Source organism: Panthera pardus, unplaced genomic scaffold, assembly GCF_024362965.1.
Source record: "Panthera pardus isolate Hobbes unplaced genomic scaffold, ASM2436296v1 HiC_scaffold_20, whole genome shotgun sequence".
NCBI lineage: Eukaryota > Metazoa > Chordata > Mammalia > Carnivora > Felidae > Panthera > Panthera pardus.
This window is the reverse complement of record NW_026526766.1, coordinates 66,756,549-66,772,562: the sequence shown is the minus strand read 5'-3', so window position 1 is coordinate 66,772,562 and position 16,014 is coordinate 66,756,549. Positions and strand designations below refer to the sequence as shown.

The 16,014-nt window shown below is 34.7% G+C and overlaps 1 protein-coding gene across 2 annotated transcripts in view; it reads right to left on the bottom strand.

Annotated features, from left to right (window-relative positions):
• Positions 1-16,014, bottom strand: part of TMEM38B (transmembrane protein 38B) — a 52,694-nt gene that overhangs the window by 14,261 nt on the left and 22,419 nt on the right. For both annotated transcript variants that reach the window (XM_053908153.1, XM_019454281.2), the window contains exons 3-5: positions 12,543-12,727; positions 11,643-11,730; positions 7,584-7,701 (exon numbers count right to left, since the gene is read on the bottom strand). In XM_053908153.1, coding sequence (XP_053764128.1) covers positions 7,584-7,701; positions 11,643-11,730; positions 12,543-12,727 — 391 coding nt within the window. The remainder of the gene's footprint in view (positions 1-7,583; positions 7,702-11,642; positions 11,731-12,542; positions 12,728-16,014) is intronic.

The window sequence follows — 16,014 nt, the reverse complement described above, 5'->3', positions numbered from 1 at the left end:
GATGGGTACAAACATTTTGGAAAACAGTATGCCAGTTTTTTTTTTTAAAGTTAAACATATGCTTTCCATATAACCCAGCAATTCCACTCCCAGTTATTTATCCAAGAAAAATGAAAATACATGTTCACATGAAGTACATGTTTCATAGCAACTTTATTCATAAAAACCTTACTCAAATAATCAAAAACTAGAAACAATCCAAAATCCATCAACAGATAACTGGATAAACCAACTGGGGTGTATAATGCTACTTAGCAATAAAAAGGAATATGCAACAGCATAGGTAAATCTCAAAAACATTATGCTGAACAAAAGAAGCTAGGCACAAAATATACATACTATATCATTCCATTTATATGAAACTTGAAAAAAGATTAATCTATAGTGATTGAAAGTAGGTAAGTGGTACCCTGGAGCTATAATCAGTAGTTGGGATTTACTGGAGTAGTGCACAAGGACCTTTTTGAAGTAATGGAAATGTTCCATATCTTGATTGTGATAATTATGCAGGTACATAAGTTTGTCAAAACTCATCAAAACATAATGTTAGAATGAGCATATTTTATTATATGAAAAACTTTTTAAAAATTTTTAAAGAGCTTGTTCTTAAGTGTTTTGCAAACTTCACAGCCCTTTGAAGTTATTCTTTGTATTTCTGGAAAATGTACTGTCAGATTAACTTTCTGTATAAGATCCTTTAGCCCAATTTTTTCAGATCTGAGGCCCTGAATAAAAGACCACATATAATAAAGATGAGAAATCAGAGTATTTACATGAAAGAGTAAGTTGGTGGCCTGGGTATTGGAGGGATCTTAAAAAAAAAAAATGCTACTTCACTAAAACATTTTTTAAAAGAGATACTGATGAAGTTGGTCTCTGTACCACATATTGGGAGACTGATAGAGGTTATACCTAGAAATGGAATTAACAAGTCACAAGATATGTGATTCTTCAACTTTGTCAGATACTGCCAAACTGCTCTCCTGGGCTGTTTCTACGTATACTCCCTCTAAATCCCTTTAAAATAGTTTATATACTTTGTCTTCAATTTCTCTTATTCACCTCAGTCTATTACAATCATTTTTCTATTCTCTTCCAGTCCACTGAAACTGCTTTTACCAAGGTCACCAAATACCTCTCCATTTCAAAATCCAACAAACTCCTTTCAGTTTTAATCCCTCTTAACTCAAGTCTCCCTGTGCTTCATTTCACAATAACACTATTTCATGATAACTCCTTATCCTGAGGAGCCAAAAGATAATCCATGCTTCTCAAACTTTTCTCAAATCATCTCTGATGGAAGAAAGTGAACTTAGCAGAACCTCAAATGAAGACATGCCAAATATAAAATGTCATATTTTATTTTATCTTTTAAAAAAAGTGTATTTTGAATTCTATTCCATAATATATTCCTGTTTAACTTTAAAATGTTTATAATCATTAACACTGAAATCAACTACTGGTACATAATGCTTCACATTTATAATGTGACTTTGTACAGCTAGTGCCAAACAAAAGCCATATATCCCTTAAGATATGTGTAACTCTAGTTTAAGAAAGATAAATGATGTGCTTAAAACTGTGAAGCCTAGATTTCAAATTCTTACTCCAAAGTCCATGTGCTTTGCCCTATACTAACAGTCTTAGTTGGCACATATTTCTTGCCTCTGAGGCTTGGATTTTAACAATCACAAAGGACTTGTGAGAGCTGGAAAAGGAGAACAGAGTCCTTCTTGAATGAAACTGGCATCATACAAGAACTGAGCATCACTGAATGTTCACCTTGCTTGCGTTCTGGGAACAGGAAGAAAGAAAACAAAGATAAGAGGGAGGGAAAGATGGGGTGCCTGGGTGGCTCAGTAGATTAAGCAACCGACTGACTTGTGATTTCTGCTCATGTCATGATCTCACACTCTGAGATCAAGCCCCGCATCAGGCTCTCTGCTGACAGTCTGGAGCCTGCTTTGGATTCTCTCTCTCTGTCCCTCCACTGTTCACGTGCACTCTCATGCTTTCTCTCTCAAAAATACATAAACATTTTTTTAAAAGAGCGGGGGAAAGAGACAAGAGAAAGAGGAAGAAATTTAACATAATGCTCTCAAAAAGGAAAAAAATTAATAGACCAGACATGGAAAAATTAGTAACTATATACTATATTTGAAACATCATAGGGGCACCTGGGTGGCTCAGCCGGTTAAGCGTCCGACTTCAGCTCAGGTCATGATCTCACGGTCCGTGAGTTCGAGCCCCGTGTCGGGCTCTGTGCTGACAGCTCAGAGCCTGGAGCCTGCTTCAGATTCTGTGTCTCCCTCTCTCTCTGACCCTCCCCCATTCATGCTCTGTCTCTCTCTGTCTCAAAAATAAATAAACATTAAAAAAAAATTTAAGAAATATCATATGCATATGTGTAGATATATGTAGACTCCTTACACCTCCAAAATAAAGAATATATTTACTTTTCATACATACAAATAATTATAAAATCTCATCAATACTAGTAGAGAAATGAAGTCTCAACAAACACCATAGAATACCACACACACTGTCTAAAATGCTGTTAAAGAAAAAATTTTTTAAGATTTTTTTTAACGTTTGAAATTTTAAAACATGCTTGTCAAATAAGAAACTGTAGTGTAAGTTAAGAGGAATGTAAATTGGATGACAATAATATACATGAAAACATGTGATATGAGACACAGCAATGTAAAACAATGTGTTGTGAGGAACAACAAAACCAAAAAGTTGGTCCTCAGGAAAGGATAACATACAAAAACCTCTGACAAGACTGATCAAAAAAGAGACGAACTTTCTCCTTGACTATGAAACAAGAACTGATTCTAGACTAGCCTTCCAGGCATAAAAGCCATAAACCCGACAAAATACATGAGGCAAACACTTTCGGGCACTGGCCAACAGAGAGTGTAAGACTGATCATGAGAAGAGACAAACTGATAAAGTGACTCACACATTTACCCTCACTTCTGTCTCAGGACAACTTCTCAAGCAGGGAGCTAGAACTGAAACTGAGGTAGCAGAGACTGGTATTGGTGAATCTAAATAGACTTGACCAGGGTAAGGTATCAAAGAGGAGGAAACTGGGCATGTTCTGGGGATCCAGGAGGAGACTCCAGATATCTATATGGTACCACAAGTCCTTGGCTTAGGGCTAGCCCGCACATGTCAAGAGGGAGACTACCGTGACTTAGCACAGAGTGGCTTTTGGTGGATTGCGATACCATCAGAGATACCACAGGGTGAGCAATGCTGGGGGCATTTACTTTCTGTTTCTCTTATAGAACTCACTATTTTTATACTTACATCATAGTTTTCTGTGTGCTTATTTTTGGGGAGCTATTCTCTTTGAAAAGAGAAATCATATTTATTAGTATCTTCGTATAGGCCAAAGCACTGATTATCCAAAACAGCCAATGCAAATCTCCTGACTATATAAATACTACAGGAAAAGACTGAAGTAAAGAAAAAATAATTACTGCCAAATTTTCCCTGAATATTCTGTCAATTCATTTTTTTATATCTAAGAAAAGAAAAACTATAGTAGCTACTCAGAAACAAATGACAAGCCATTCAAAAATCAGTGTAAGGGATGTCTAGGTGGCTCAGCAGGTCCTAATCTCACAGTTCATGAGTTTGAGCCCCGCATTAGGCTCACTGCTATCAGCGGGGAGCCCACCTCGGATCCTCTGTCCTTCTCTCTCTCTGCCCCTCCCCAGCTCAGTAGTGCACTCTCTTTCTCCCTCTTAAAAATAAATAAACATTTTTAAAAAATCAGTATAAATCTAAACGGAACTTAGGCAAAAGTATGCGTTAAAAATGCACATTCTATTTACAAGTAGGTGGATAACAAGGGCACCCAGGTGGCTCAGTGGATTAAGCATCTGGCTTTGGCTCACGTCGTGATGTCACGGTCCATGAGTTCAAACCCTGCATCAGGCTCTATGCTGATAGCTTAGAGCCCGGAGCCTCCTTCGGATTCTGTGTCTCCCTCTTCCTCTGCCCCTCTCCTGCTCCTGCTCTGCCTTTCTCTCAAAAATAAATAAACATAAACAAATTTTTAAAAATAGTAAGTTGGTGGATAATAGGAAAATGCTGGGAAATATTATGAGACAAGTTTAATACTGTACGTTATTACCATACTGCAATACAGTGTTTAAATATTATAATACAGAACTATATATCCAGCAATAATTGTAAGAAAAACTCCTTTTTACTCCACAAATTAGGACTTCAACAAAAACTGATGTTTGTAATTTAAAAAATTCAACAGACACCAGTAGTACTTATTCTAATAAATCCACAATACAAGTTCATTTTCTCTAAAGTTAGAAAATTTCAGAAATTATACAGCTCCCCATACTCCTTCATGATAAAAACACTCAACAAACTAGGAATAGAAGGGAACTAACTTCGTCAATCTAATAGCAGGCACCAATAAAAGATCCATAGTTAATATCATACTTAATAGAGAAAGACTTAAGATAGTGAAAGACTAACTGGCTTCTTCTTAAAATCAGGAAAAAGAAAAGGATGTTCATCCTATTTCAATTAAACATTGTACTAGAGGTTCTATCCAGGGCAACTGCACAAGAAAATTAGATAGAAGACATGCAGACTGAAAAAAAAAAAAAAGAAGTAAAACTATCCTCTATTTGCAGATGACATGATCTTGAATATACAAAACCCTAAGGAATCCACACCAAAAAAAACCCCCATAAAGCCTACTGGAGCTAACAAACAAGTTTATTAGCAAGGTTATAGAATGAAAGATCAAAAATCAATTTTATTTCTACATGTTTGCAATGTACAATTCCACTTACTATAGCATCAAACAGAATAAAACACTTATGAATAAATTTAACAAAAGGATATGTATGACTCATACACTGAAAGCATCATGAAAAAAATACTTTAAAAGACCTAATAAATGTAAAGACATCTGTGTTGATTGTTTGAAAGCCTTAAAAGTGTTAAGACAACAATACTCCCAAACTTATTTTCAGATTCAAGGCAATCTCTATGAAAATATGATCTGATCTTCTTTGCAGAAATTATGAAGTTAAACCTAAAATTTATATGGAAATGCAAATGACCTAGTAGGTCAAAACAATCCTTAGAAAGAACAAACTCAGAGGATTCATACTTCTCAATATCAAAACTAACTACAATGCTAAAATAATTAAGATAATGTGGTACTAGCAGAAGGATAAGTAAATAGATGAAGGGAACAAAAGTGAGAATCCAGAAAAATACCCTCACATTTACAATTGATTTTCAGCAAGGGTACCAAGACAATTCAATGAGGGAAAGAACAGTCTTTTCAATACATAATACTAGGATGAATAGATACCCACAGAATCTTCAAGAATGTAAAGCTACGTAGCCACAGAATGTAAAAGAATGAAGTTTAATTGAATCCTTTCTCATACCATACCCAAAAATCATTTCAAAATACATCACAGAGCTAAATTAGAGCTAAAACTATATAACTTGTAGAAGAAAACATAGAGATAATCTTTTTGACCTTGACCTTGGATTTGGCAACAGTGTCTTAGATATGACATCAAGACATATACAACAAAAGAGAAAATAAGTAAATTTGACTTCATCAAATTTTAGAAATTTGCACTTCCAAAAACAAGAAAGTGAAAGGACAACCCACAGAATGGGAGAAAATATCTATAAATCAGAAATCTAGTAAGGGTCTAGGGTCCAAAATATATGAGGAATTCTTACAACTCAACATTAAAAAGACAAATGACACATTAAAAAATGGGCAAATGATCTGAATAGACATTTTTCCAAAGATATACAAATAAACACATGAAAAAATGTTCAATACCATTAGTCATCAGTCATCACAACCACTAGAATGGCTCTAATAAAAAAGACAAGCATTGATGATGGTATGTGAAATTAGAATTTTCATACTTTGCTGGTGGGAATGTAAAATGATGAAGCCACCATGGGAAACTGTCTGTTAGCTCCTCAAAGGTTAAACACAGCATTACTCTATTATCTAGTCCGTTTCTATATTACACCCAAAAGAAATGAAACACATATCCACACAAAAAACTACATGAATGCTCACAGCTCATTATTCCTATTAGCCAAAAAAATAAAACCCAAATATTCATCAACCAATGGATAAACAGAATGTGGTATATCCATACAATGGACTATTATTTGGCAATAAAAAGGAATAACATACTAATGCATACTACAACATGGATGAACCTCAAAAACATGGTAAGTGAAAGAAACAAGTCACAAGGACACATTGTATGATAGCAATCACATGAAATGTCAAATAGGCAAATTTAGAGAGACAGAGAGTAGATCAGTGGTTGCCTACATTTGGGGGGACTGAGGGAAAATGTGAAGTAACTGGTAATGTGCATGATGTTTCTTTTTTGGAGTGATGAAAATGTTTTAATACTGATTGTGGTGACAGCTGCACAATTCTGTGAATATATAAAAAAAAAAAACACACTGAAATGTACACTTAAATGGATGAATTTTACAGTATGTAACATATATCTCAATAAGCTGTTACAAAAAAATACATACAGCTCAAAATGTTGAGGACTGGAAGAGGACACATATGAAGAGATTTTGCCTCAGATATTTGAAGTACTTGAATTACAGCCACAGATCACCTCCATAGTAGGACTACTGAAACAAAAATAAACTATCCCTATAGTGACTTGGTTCTTTCTAAGATATAAATTTATTTAATATATACTGTCTTCCTTTTAAGAATCCAATAGGTAAGTTTTTACCCAAAAATACCTAGGCTGAGAGTTAGCTATAAAATTCCTCTACATTTAAATAATACTCATATTTTTAAACCAACCGTCTACTTTTGAATAGGGAACAATATTTAATAATGGTAAGAGTAACGATAATCAGAATTAGACTCATGATACAGCTAATAAAATTCATAAGATACGTCCCAGTAATAGAAAGACATGCACCATCTCCAATCCTCTCAACAATCGTATAATGAAGATGAGGAAATGAAGATTCAGAGACATTAAGTGACTTGCCTATTCAGGAATTAGATAGCAAAGCTAGGATTTGAACTTAAGATTGCCTGTCTCCAAAACCTGTGATCTTACACCACACTACCTCCTATCTTCAAGACAGAATAAAGCTTCCAACAAGGCAATAATAATACAAGAGACTACACACAAATATGCCCCACTATAAAATTTTGAAATGTTAAAGCTTTAAGGAACCTCAGAGAACATCTAAGTATCCCATTTTACAAATGAGACATTGCTGTCTGCACTCTGATCAGCTATAGCTATTTCCACTATTCTGGCCTCCAACATTTATTAGACTATCTGCAAATCTTTCATGATAGCCTCAGCATAAATCAAATGTGGAATCATCCAGGAGCTATGTTTCAAAAAGTCATGGATGCGCTGAATAAACAACCCAAAATTTACCTTTTTAGACTGTAACAACAGTAAAAAGTAAATGTTCCTGTTACTTGCCTAATATGCAGAATTCTGGTTATAAAGCATTTGTAATATGGATTTATAGCTACTTTGAATTCTTACCTTTGTGGCCACAAGAAACATGGTATAAAGGAACATAAGATTATGCCTTGATACTGCCAGGTGTTTGGCGTGCTGGAATGTGAAGATAACTGACCCCAGTAGGGTTACCTTGGCAGGGCTGAAAATAAAATCCATTTTAAGTCAGTAAGTAATAAACATACATGATCCATCTCTAGATTTCTCAAAGAGTACTCTGAAAAATATTCATTTAATATACCCATGAGTTAGTAATAGATGAAAAAGAGTTCTATGAATATACTTCTCAAGTTTTACAAGTGCTACATTATATAAAGTATAATTTCACTCTGATAAAGTATCAGAGATCTTAGAATGTTCACACATATTGTGACTCTGATAAAAAGAGTTCATTTCTATTTACAGTACTTCTGAAACACATTTGACCATATACTACTTTTTTTTTTACAAAGATATGAAAGTCCCATGTTCCACAGTATGACTTAGAAAAAAGCAGATTAGTCCTTACAGTGCTAAACAAGCTCCTTCAGTCAGGTGGGAGAAGGAAAAAAGCAAGCCCTGATTTACATAGTATTTTCCCATTTCCATGGTGTAGATACTCCCATCGCAGTCAATTTCAGGCTGCTGTGCAGAATGGAGAAGAGATAGACACACACAACCAGCTCTCATACAACAGTATGAGCCACATCCAGCACAATTACTTGGGTAACTCCAGCACAAAGCATTACTTTCATATTATATATATGCCACACATTTAAAGTATACCTCAGTAACAGATCATTATTTAGCTTATGTTTACAACTAGAGAAATATAAATGATAAACTCTTAGAATGCCATACTGCAAAATATGGCAAATTTAAAAGTCACTATAAGCCATTTTATGAAAAATTACCTATTTATTTATTACAAGCTAAGGACTGAGTTCAAAATTGGGGCGCCTGGGTGGCGCAGTCGGTTAAGCGTCCGACTTCAGCCAGGTCACGATCTCGCGGTCCGTGAGTTCGAGCCCCGCGTCAGGCTCTGGGCTGATGGCTCGGAGCCTGGAGCCTGTTTCCGATTCTGTGTCTCCCTCTCTCTCTGCCCCTCCCCCGTTCATGCTCTGTCTCTCTCTGTCCCAGAAATAAATAAAAAAGGTTGAAAAAAATAAAAAAAATAAAAAAAAAAAAAAACAAAAAACAAAAAAAAACAAAATAGGGTTAGGTTTGGGCAACAGGGCTTTAGACCTTGCTTAACGATTGACTGTGCAGCATTAATGTTCTGGAACAATGGTCTCTCAAACTTTTTTTAAAATTTTGTTTTAATATTTATTTATTTTTGAGAGAGAGCGAGTGAGCAAGTGAGGGAGGGGCAGAGAGAGAGGAAGACACAGAATCTGAAGCAGGCTCCAGGCTCCCAGCTGTCAGCACAGAGCCCAACATGGGGCTCGAACTCATGGACCACAAGATCATGACCTGAGCCAAAGTTGGACACTTAACTGACTGAAACCACCAGGCCACCTGGTCTCTAAAACTTATTAACTGCACATCCCTACTGGTTAAAAAAAGGGGGTTTTATGACACTCCCTAATACATGTTTATCAATTAAGTTATAAATTAAATATACACATAATGTATTTAAAATGTACACCAAACTATTTATGTATTTATCAAATGGACATTTTTAAAAGATGAGGTAAAAGGAATTACTTTTTATCTTAATGTCATTTTACTAATCTTTGTTTCTAATAGTTTAGATTCTGTACCACAGTGCCTCATTATGGGTATCCTCTGAGCACATGCACATTCCATTTTGGATTGCATTCCCTTAGAGCATAAATTCAGAAGCACTGAATTTGAAAAGCAATGATTTTGTAGACAATAAAATGGGGCAGGGGATTGGAGAAGGGCTGAGATTTAGGAAAATGTCAATGAGACTGGTTTGGAAGATCAGGATGCATCTAAAAAAGTATTCTTGTATTAGTTGCCTATGAAACTAGAAAATGAGCTTATCTGCATCCAAAATACAATAGTGGGATAGGTATAGGGTAATAATTAGAGACATTCCAACTCCAAAAGGGAGAAAATGAAAAGAAGAAAGAAGTCACTGGTCCTATGCAATTTCAAAACCCAGCAGAGCCAATTCAATTAGGTTTCAAGGTTTCAAAGCCTGGGAATAATCCTCTGTGACATCAGGCTCCACCATCTGAGTCTGCAACTCGAACTTCTGCACTTATGGCTCTGGATTTTGCACCTGGACTCCAGCCTACGGGTCTGAGCTCAGGGCTCTAGGCTCACGGCTCTCAGTGCTTGCTTCTGCAGCACATATACTAAAATAGGCCCATGGCTCCCAGCTGAAATCCATTCCTTCTTTTCCTTGAAGGGTAACACATGTTTGCAGCTGAACAGTTTTATCAAGCCTGTTTCCTGCCTATAGAATTTTCGGAGCTGACAGCCTTCTTTTATTTCATCTTATCTCTGTCCTTCTCAGTGCAAGCTGGCAGTGTTTCTACTGATACAATGTTTTCAAAAACCTTGTGGGTCTCCAGTATATGACACAGGGATCCATGCCATTAGTTAAGATGGTCCTCCACATACCTTTCCTGGATAATCTCATGTCTATTCCTGGCTTGTGTTGTGTTGGCTGAATGGATCCATGAGTCACACACCTAATTTCTTTAACACTAGCAAAAGTTTTCCAGACAGACCCTTTACCTTCTCTCCACCACAGACTGTCCTAAAAGTCAATCTCTTAATTTTATCATCTTTTGCAATCTGGATAGGCTGAGAATTTTCCAAATTATTACAGTCTTGGTTTCTTTGTTCAGCAGTTCAACTCTTTCATCTCTCACTTTACTATAAGCATCAAGAAGAAACCAGACAGACCTTTAACACAGCTTCAAAATCTCCTCAGCCAAATAGACAAGTTCACTGCTTACAAATTACTTTCCATACACAACTGTAGCACACAATTCAAGTAATTTTTCTGCCACTATATAACTGTATCACATCTCCTCCACTTTCCAATATCATGCTCATTTCCTTGAGCCCTCACCAGCACCTTTAACGTTCGTAATTCTACCAATGTTCTGTTTATGACAATATATGTATTCTCTAACATCATATAGGCTTTCTCTACTATGCAAAAGTATTTGGTAATAGATAATAGATATATACATACACATACACAAAATAGCATAATGAACTAATGATTAATCTCACTTGACCAACTGATCATTCATTCATTTTATCTAATATTTATTGTCTACTCATAGATTTGTTGAAGAATACGTGCAGGTTACCTGGCCTGTTCAAGGATATAAGCAAAGGAGAAGGAGAGAATAGTAAGAAATGAAGTCAAAGCAAATATGGTATGAGGGAAAGGCAGATCTTGGAGGGTTTTACAGGCCATCTGGGGAGACATTCCAAAGTTCTGAACAAAGGAGAAACAATTTGATTTTGGTTATAAAACACCAAGAAATGTTTTATGGAAGACATTTTGAGACATATACTCAAAAGGAGAAAAATTTCCCTTGAATATCACTAATGCCTTACTTATAACTTATCAATCAAGGCCTTGTTTGCTCCATTTATAACAATTATAGTTTATTTCCTCTAATCTTTCCTTATGTGTAATTAAGCTCAACTCTCATTTTTAAAGCAACAGGGGATTGATTTGGATTGATAATGGATTGATTTGTTCCCATAAGCTTGACATTTTACTACCAGAACGTGTAATTTGAAATCTGAGTGATATTGTAGTCATTAATGAAAATGACAAGAGCCTGCAACGGATTCATTTCCATCCACAGAAGTGGGTTCCTATGTAGTTCTCTCTTCATAAATACACACCATTCCCACAACCCTGTAACAATCCAAGTTTTTGTTTGGTTTTATTTTCTAAGGGGAGGAATCCCCAGAGAAAAGAATCAATATTTATTTTAAAAACTACATCTGAGAGAGCAGGCTTCTTGAAAGAACAAGTTTCCTGACTGTCTTCCATTATTATGACTGTTAATTTTTTTCAGCTCCATTGCCTCCACATTAAGAAATCTGGTAAGATCTAAAGATAAAAAGCTGGTCTCGGTCTAGTTTATACCTACTCACTAGGACATCTTCAGCCATTCATTAGCTTCTGGTTTCCAACCTCCTTTTACCAACTGCTCAAAATTCGTGATAATGCTACCACCTGCACCTAAAAATAAAATAAAACAAGAATATTTAGTCAAATTTTATGGAGAAAACATTTGAAACAAAGCTGTAATTCTATCTCCTGATGTAAAGTTCCAAGAAGATCCTCAAAATATAATTTTGAGGAGGGACAAAAAGTTTCCTTGTACATTTATGGTACTGAGACAATTGCAATTCTTCCTGTTCATCAGCGTGGCAACTGTCTACTGCACCATAATTAAGGTTAAAAAATGGGGCCTCAAGCACAAAGATGTTCTTTGCCTGAAAAATAAAATTTTCTGCTTTATTATTTCCTTCCCTGATATCAGTTTTAGGTGCAGTACAATATAACAAGAGATTAGAGAAATTTATTCAATTTCTACATACGAAAGAACTCAACAATGAAGGTAAGTGATGTAAAGTGAAGAGGAACCCATAACCAAGCATATTTACTACTTTTAGTTATTCAGGATGGAAAAAAACACAAAAAAGAAATTTCTTATATAATTTCTTTACATAATCTCTGAAGTAAATTTATTTATACTGGCACTATACTATACCTTAATTAACTATGAATCCCTCTGGTTCTGGACTACTAATCAAACCAATAGTAAAAATTTTATATAGTAAGATAGGCTCAAAATAATGGCTGATGACTAGTACTAGTGAAAATGCCAGTTATGAATTTACTTTACTAGCCAACAGAAAAAAAGACTTCCTACTTCCAAAACTACAGTTACTAAAGTATGTTGTCCTCATTAATGTAAATACAGAATTGTTCAGTAGCAGTAGTATATCAATAACAGATTATTTAAAAACACATATTGTTAATATTACCTCGGGCCCATCCAACAGCTATCATGACTATCCAGCCATTTTTGTAATAGTTATTTGCATGTGTGACTCCACCTACTATTTTCCAAGTTCTGGTCACTTCCTTCATTCCCGCAGCCAAGAGTTGAACAGGTAGGAAAGAATAGCCCTGGGAAACTAGGTCACATGGGCAAAAAAATGTAATATACCTGAAATGAAAATTTAAATGATTTAATATATAAGTAAAATATAACTATTTATAATAAAAATATTTTAAGACACATTTTATAAATTTTAAATAAATGTTAATATATAAATGTTTTAATACATAAATGTAAGTACAAAATTATTTAACAAATACTTAAATATATACTCAATTTAGTTGAGTAAGCTTGGATTTTAAACAATTAAATCAGAAGAACAACAACCCAGAATATATGCAATAACAATGTGGCAAATGCAACAAACTGAATTATCCACATAAACAAGGAATTTGACCTAAGAAGACCACAGATTGAGTAGAGTCAATTTTTCTAATCATAGGAGGCATATGTAATAATCTGCCCAAAATATATGATCAAAGGGGAATTTCATCTTATTTAGACTTCTGAATACTGTATATATGCAAAAAGTATTTACAGAGGGCCTCATTTGTGCCTATACTCTTCTAGAAGGTAAGTGCTAAATCCACTAACAAAATGAAGGACATGTACAATCGCTTTTAGGATAGGGACTTTTCTAGCTAGAGTGTCATTTTCTGGGAAAAGGAATTACAGAAGAGCCCTGCATTTCAACCCTATTAACATCTTCACCTGTGTCCTTTTATGTTCTACATAAACTAAGACTCATGCAAAGAAAAGTCATAGCTCTCAAGGAGACAGATTTGTGTTGAGGAAAAATATTTTTTCATACAGGTGAAGGTATATGAAACTGTTCTTCAATTAAATTGTGATACTAGTTTAAGAATAACTCCTCAGGTAAATTACTTTTTGAAGCCTCATTTATTCTAAGCATCCATTCAAACAGTTTACCAATAGTGTCAATTGGGAAACACACTAGTTTTTTCTTCCCATTCCTACAGTACTCTCTGGCAGACAATTGTGTGCTTAAAGCAGAACATAATCTTCTTTCTAGCGGAGTGATACAGAAGACACCACGTGAATGAAGTATTATATCTCTTCCAAAATAAGTTGTTAGCCTTACCACAATTCATGATTCATAAAGTCAGAATTCCCAAAAGTATTCATGGAATGTGAAATTTTATAAATACTACTTCAGAGATCCAATGCAGGATGCAATGGTTTGTTCAGGCTGAGGCACCCTCTCTTCATCTCCACTTACCAATTCCTTCCTATTCTCCAAGGTCCCAGTCAAATACTACCATGTACATTGACTTTGGGAGTTTCATTTTAATATTCTCAGTTCAGACTAAATTCTGTTGGCTCTGTACAACTAAAACAAATCAGTTCTTATGCCTCAACATATCTCTTTATACATTTTTCTCTATAACATAATAAGTTACAATAGTCCTTAGATGGCAGTAATCATTCATTTTGTTACCCTCTCACCTAAAACTCAGCACGATGAAAAACAGCTCTAAATTAAACCATTTATTGCAGTTAATCTGGAGACAAAATACAAAATATATCAAGTTAAAGAATTAGTTGATAATTAAAGAATTTGAGAGAAAGGAATAAATTATCTGAGGGTAATAAAAATCATTTTGAAACAACTCAATTTAAAAATTTTACATGTTCATGTATTTTGAGAGCCTCTATACACTTCTCTCATTAAATATAGAATAAGGGGGGGGGCACCTCATTAGCTCAGTCACTTAAGTGTCTGACTTCGGCCTGGGTCATGATCTCACAGTTTGTGGGTTCAAGCCCTGCATCGGGCTCTGTGCTAACAGCTCAGAGCCTGGAGCCTGCTTCAGATTCTGTGTCTCCCTCTCTCTCTCTCTGCCCCTCCCCCCCTCATGCTTTGTCTCTGTCTCTCAAAAATAAATAAATGTTGAAAAAAACTTTTTTAAATATAAAATAAGGAAGTCAGTTACGTATTGGAGGGAAAAATTACACTTAAGTAATTTTTAAAAACATTTTAAAATATAATAAAAATACTTTGGTATCCACCGCAGATCATATTAAGAAAGGGAAATTAGATTTCACTTTAGCAGGAATGAATGTTCCAAAGTAAACAACTCAAAGAAACAACAAAAGCTAAAAGAGAATACAAATGACCCCATTTTCATTCTCTAACCAAGACTATCTTTACGATGAGTTAAAAACCTCAACTACTAGCAACCTTGGACTTTTATATCCAACTATGTGACATTATGGTATATGGTCTAAAATCTGTAATTACTGCTGTTTTCAAATAAACAAGTCTTTATCCTATTTATTCAGATATTTCTAAAGTATACCTACAATAATCTAACATCTTAAACAAAAAACAGTTCTCATTTACAGTGTTAAATAGCCACAGGGTAAAAAAACAACTGACTGCTGTTCTCAGTAGATTCACAAGTAAACGTATCAGACCAATGGCTCCCTAAATAGCCATTCTTCCTCTATACTTTACTTGTAAAGTATCTAAAGAAAACATATTGGAAAAGAGGAATAAATGGAACATATCAGACAAGAAATAGAATGAGAAGGCAACTGATTTCTCAAACATTTTTAAGTCACATAAGTTAAAAGAGAGAGAAAAATAGTAAACAATAGAAGTTTAAAATAATAGAAGTTAGTCTAAATAGTATATAATAAGATGCCAAGCCATAAACAATTGAAAGATGAAAAGTAGAATTTAGGTTAATACCAAGAGCTTAGCAGAGAGAAGTTTCCCACAGTTAGTAAGAGAATTCTGTTTTCATTCTACTACTAATTCCACTCCTCTGACTACAAAAGACAGTTTTACTTAACTAAGCCAAAACAGAATGACAAACTAAATAAAGTTCATATTAGTCCAATATGACAGCTTTGCTCTTGCTCTTATTATTCCAACAAATTAATAAGTTTATGTATTTTGTGTATGCTTTGAAAAAGACAAAGAATTACAGACCTATAAAGCCATACCTTTTCTTATATTTTTCCTCAAAATAATGCAGTCTCAGTTATGCAAATGTGCAATATTTAATAGTTGATACTTGGAAGTTGAAGGAAATCAAACTGGGGTACAAAACCCAATACACAGAAAAATTACAAATATTAATATCCCCAGAAACAGTTTTCAAAAAGAAAAATCCTATAAAGGTATATACATCTCTTCCAAACAATACTGTACTATGACATAACAAGTTATTGTTTCCCGTTGCCAGTAGATGGTGCTAATATCCACATGTGAGCACTGTGAGCTATTGTGCTAAATAAAGATGGCCTTTCCAATAAGGGCATTCACAGAATCCCGTAGTTTAGCTTGCTAGAGTTTGAAGTACATTCCAAACATCATTTCATCTCTCAAATTAAAATCAAATAAAGCAAAGATTATAACATTTTTT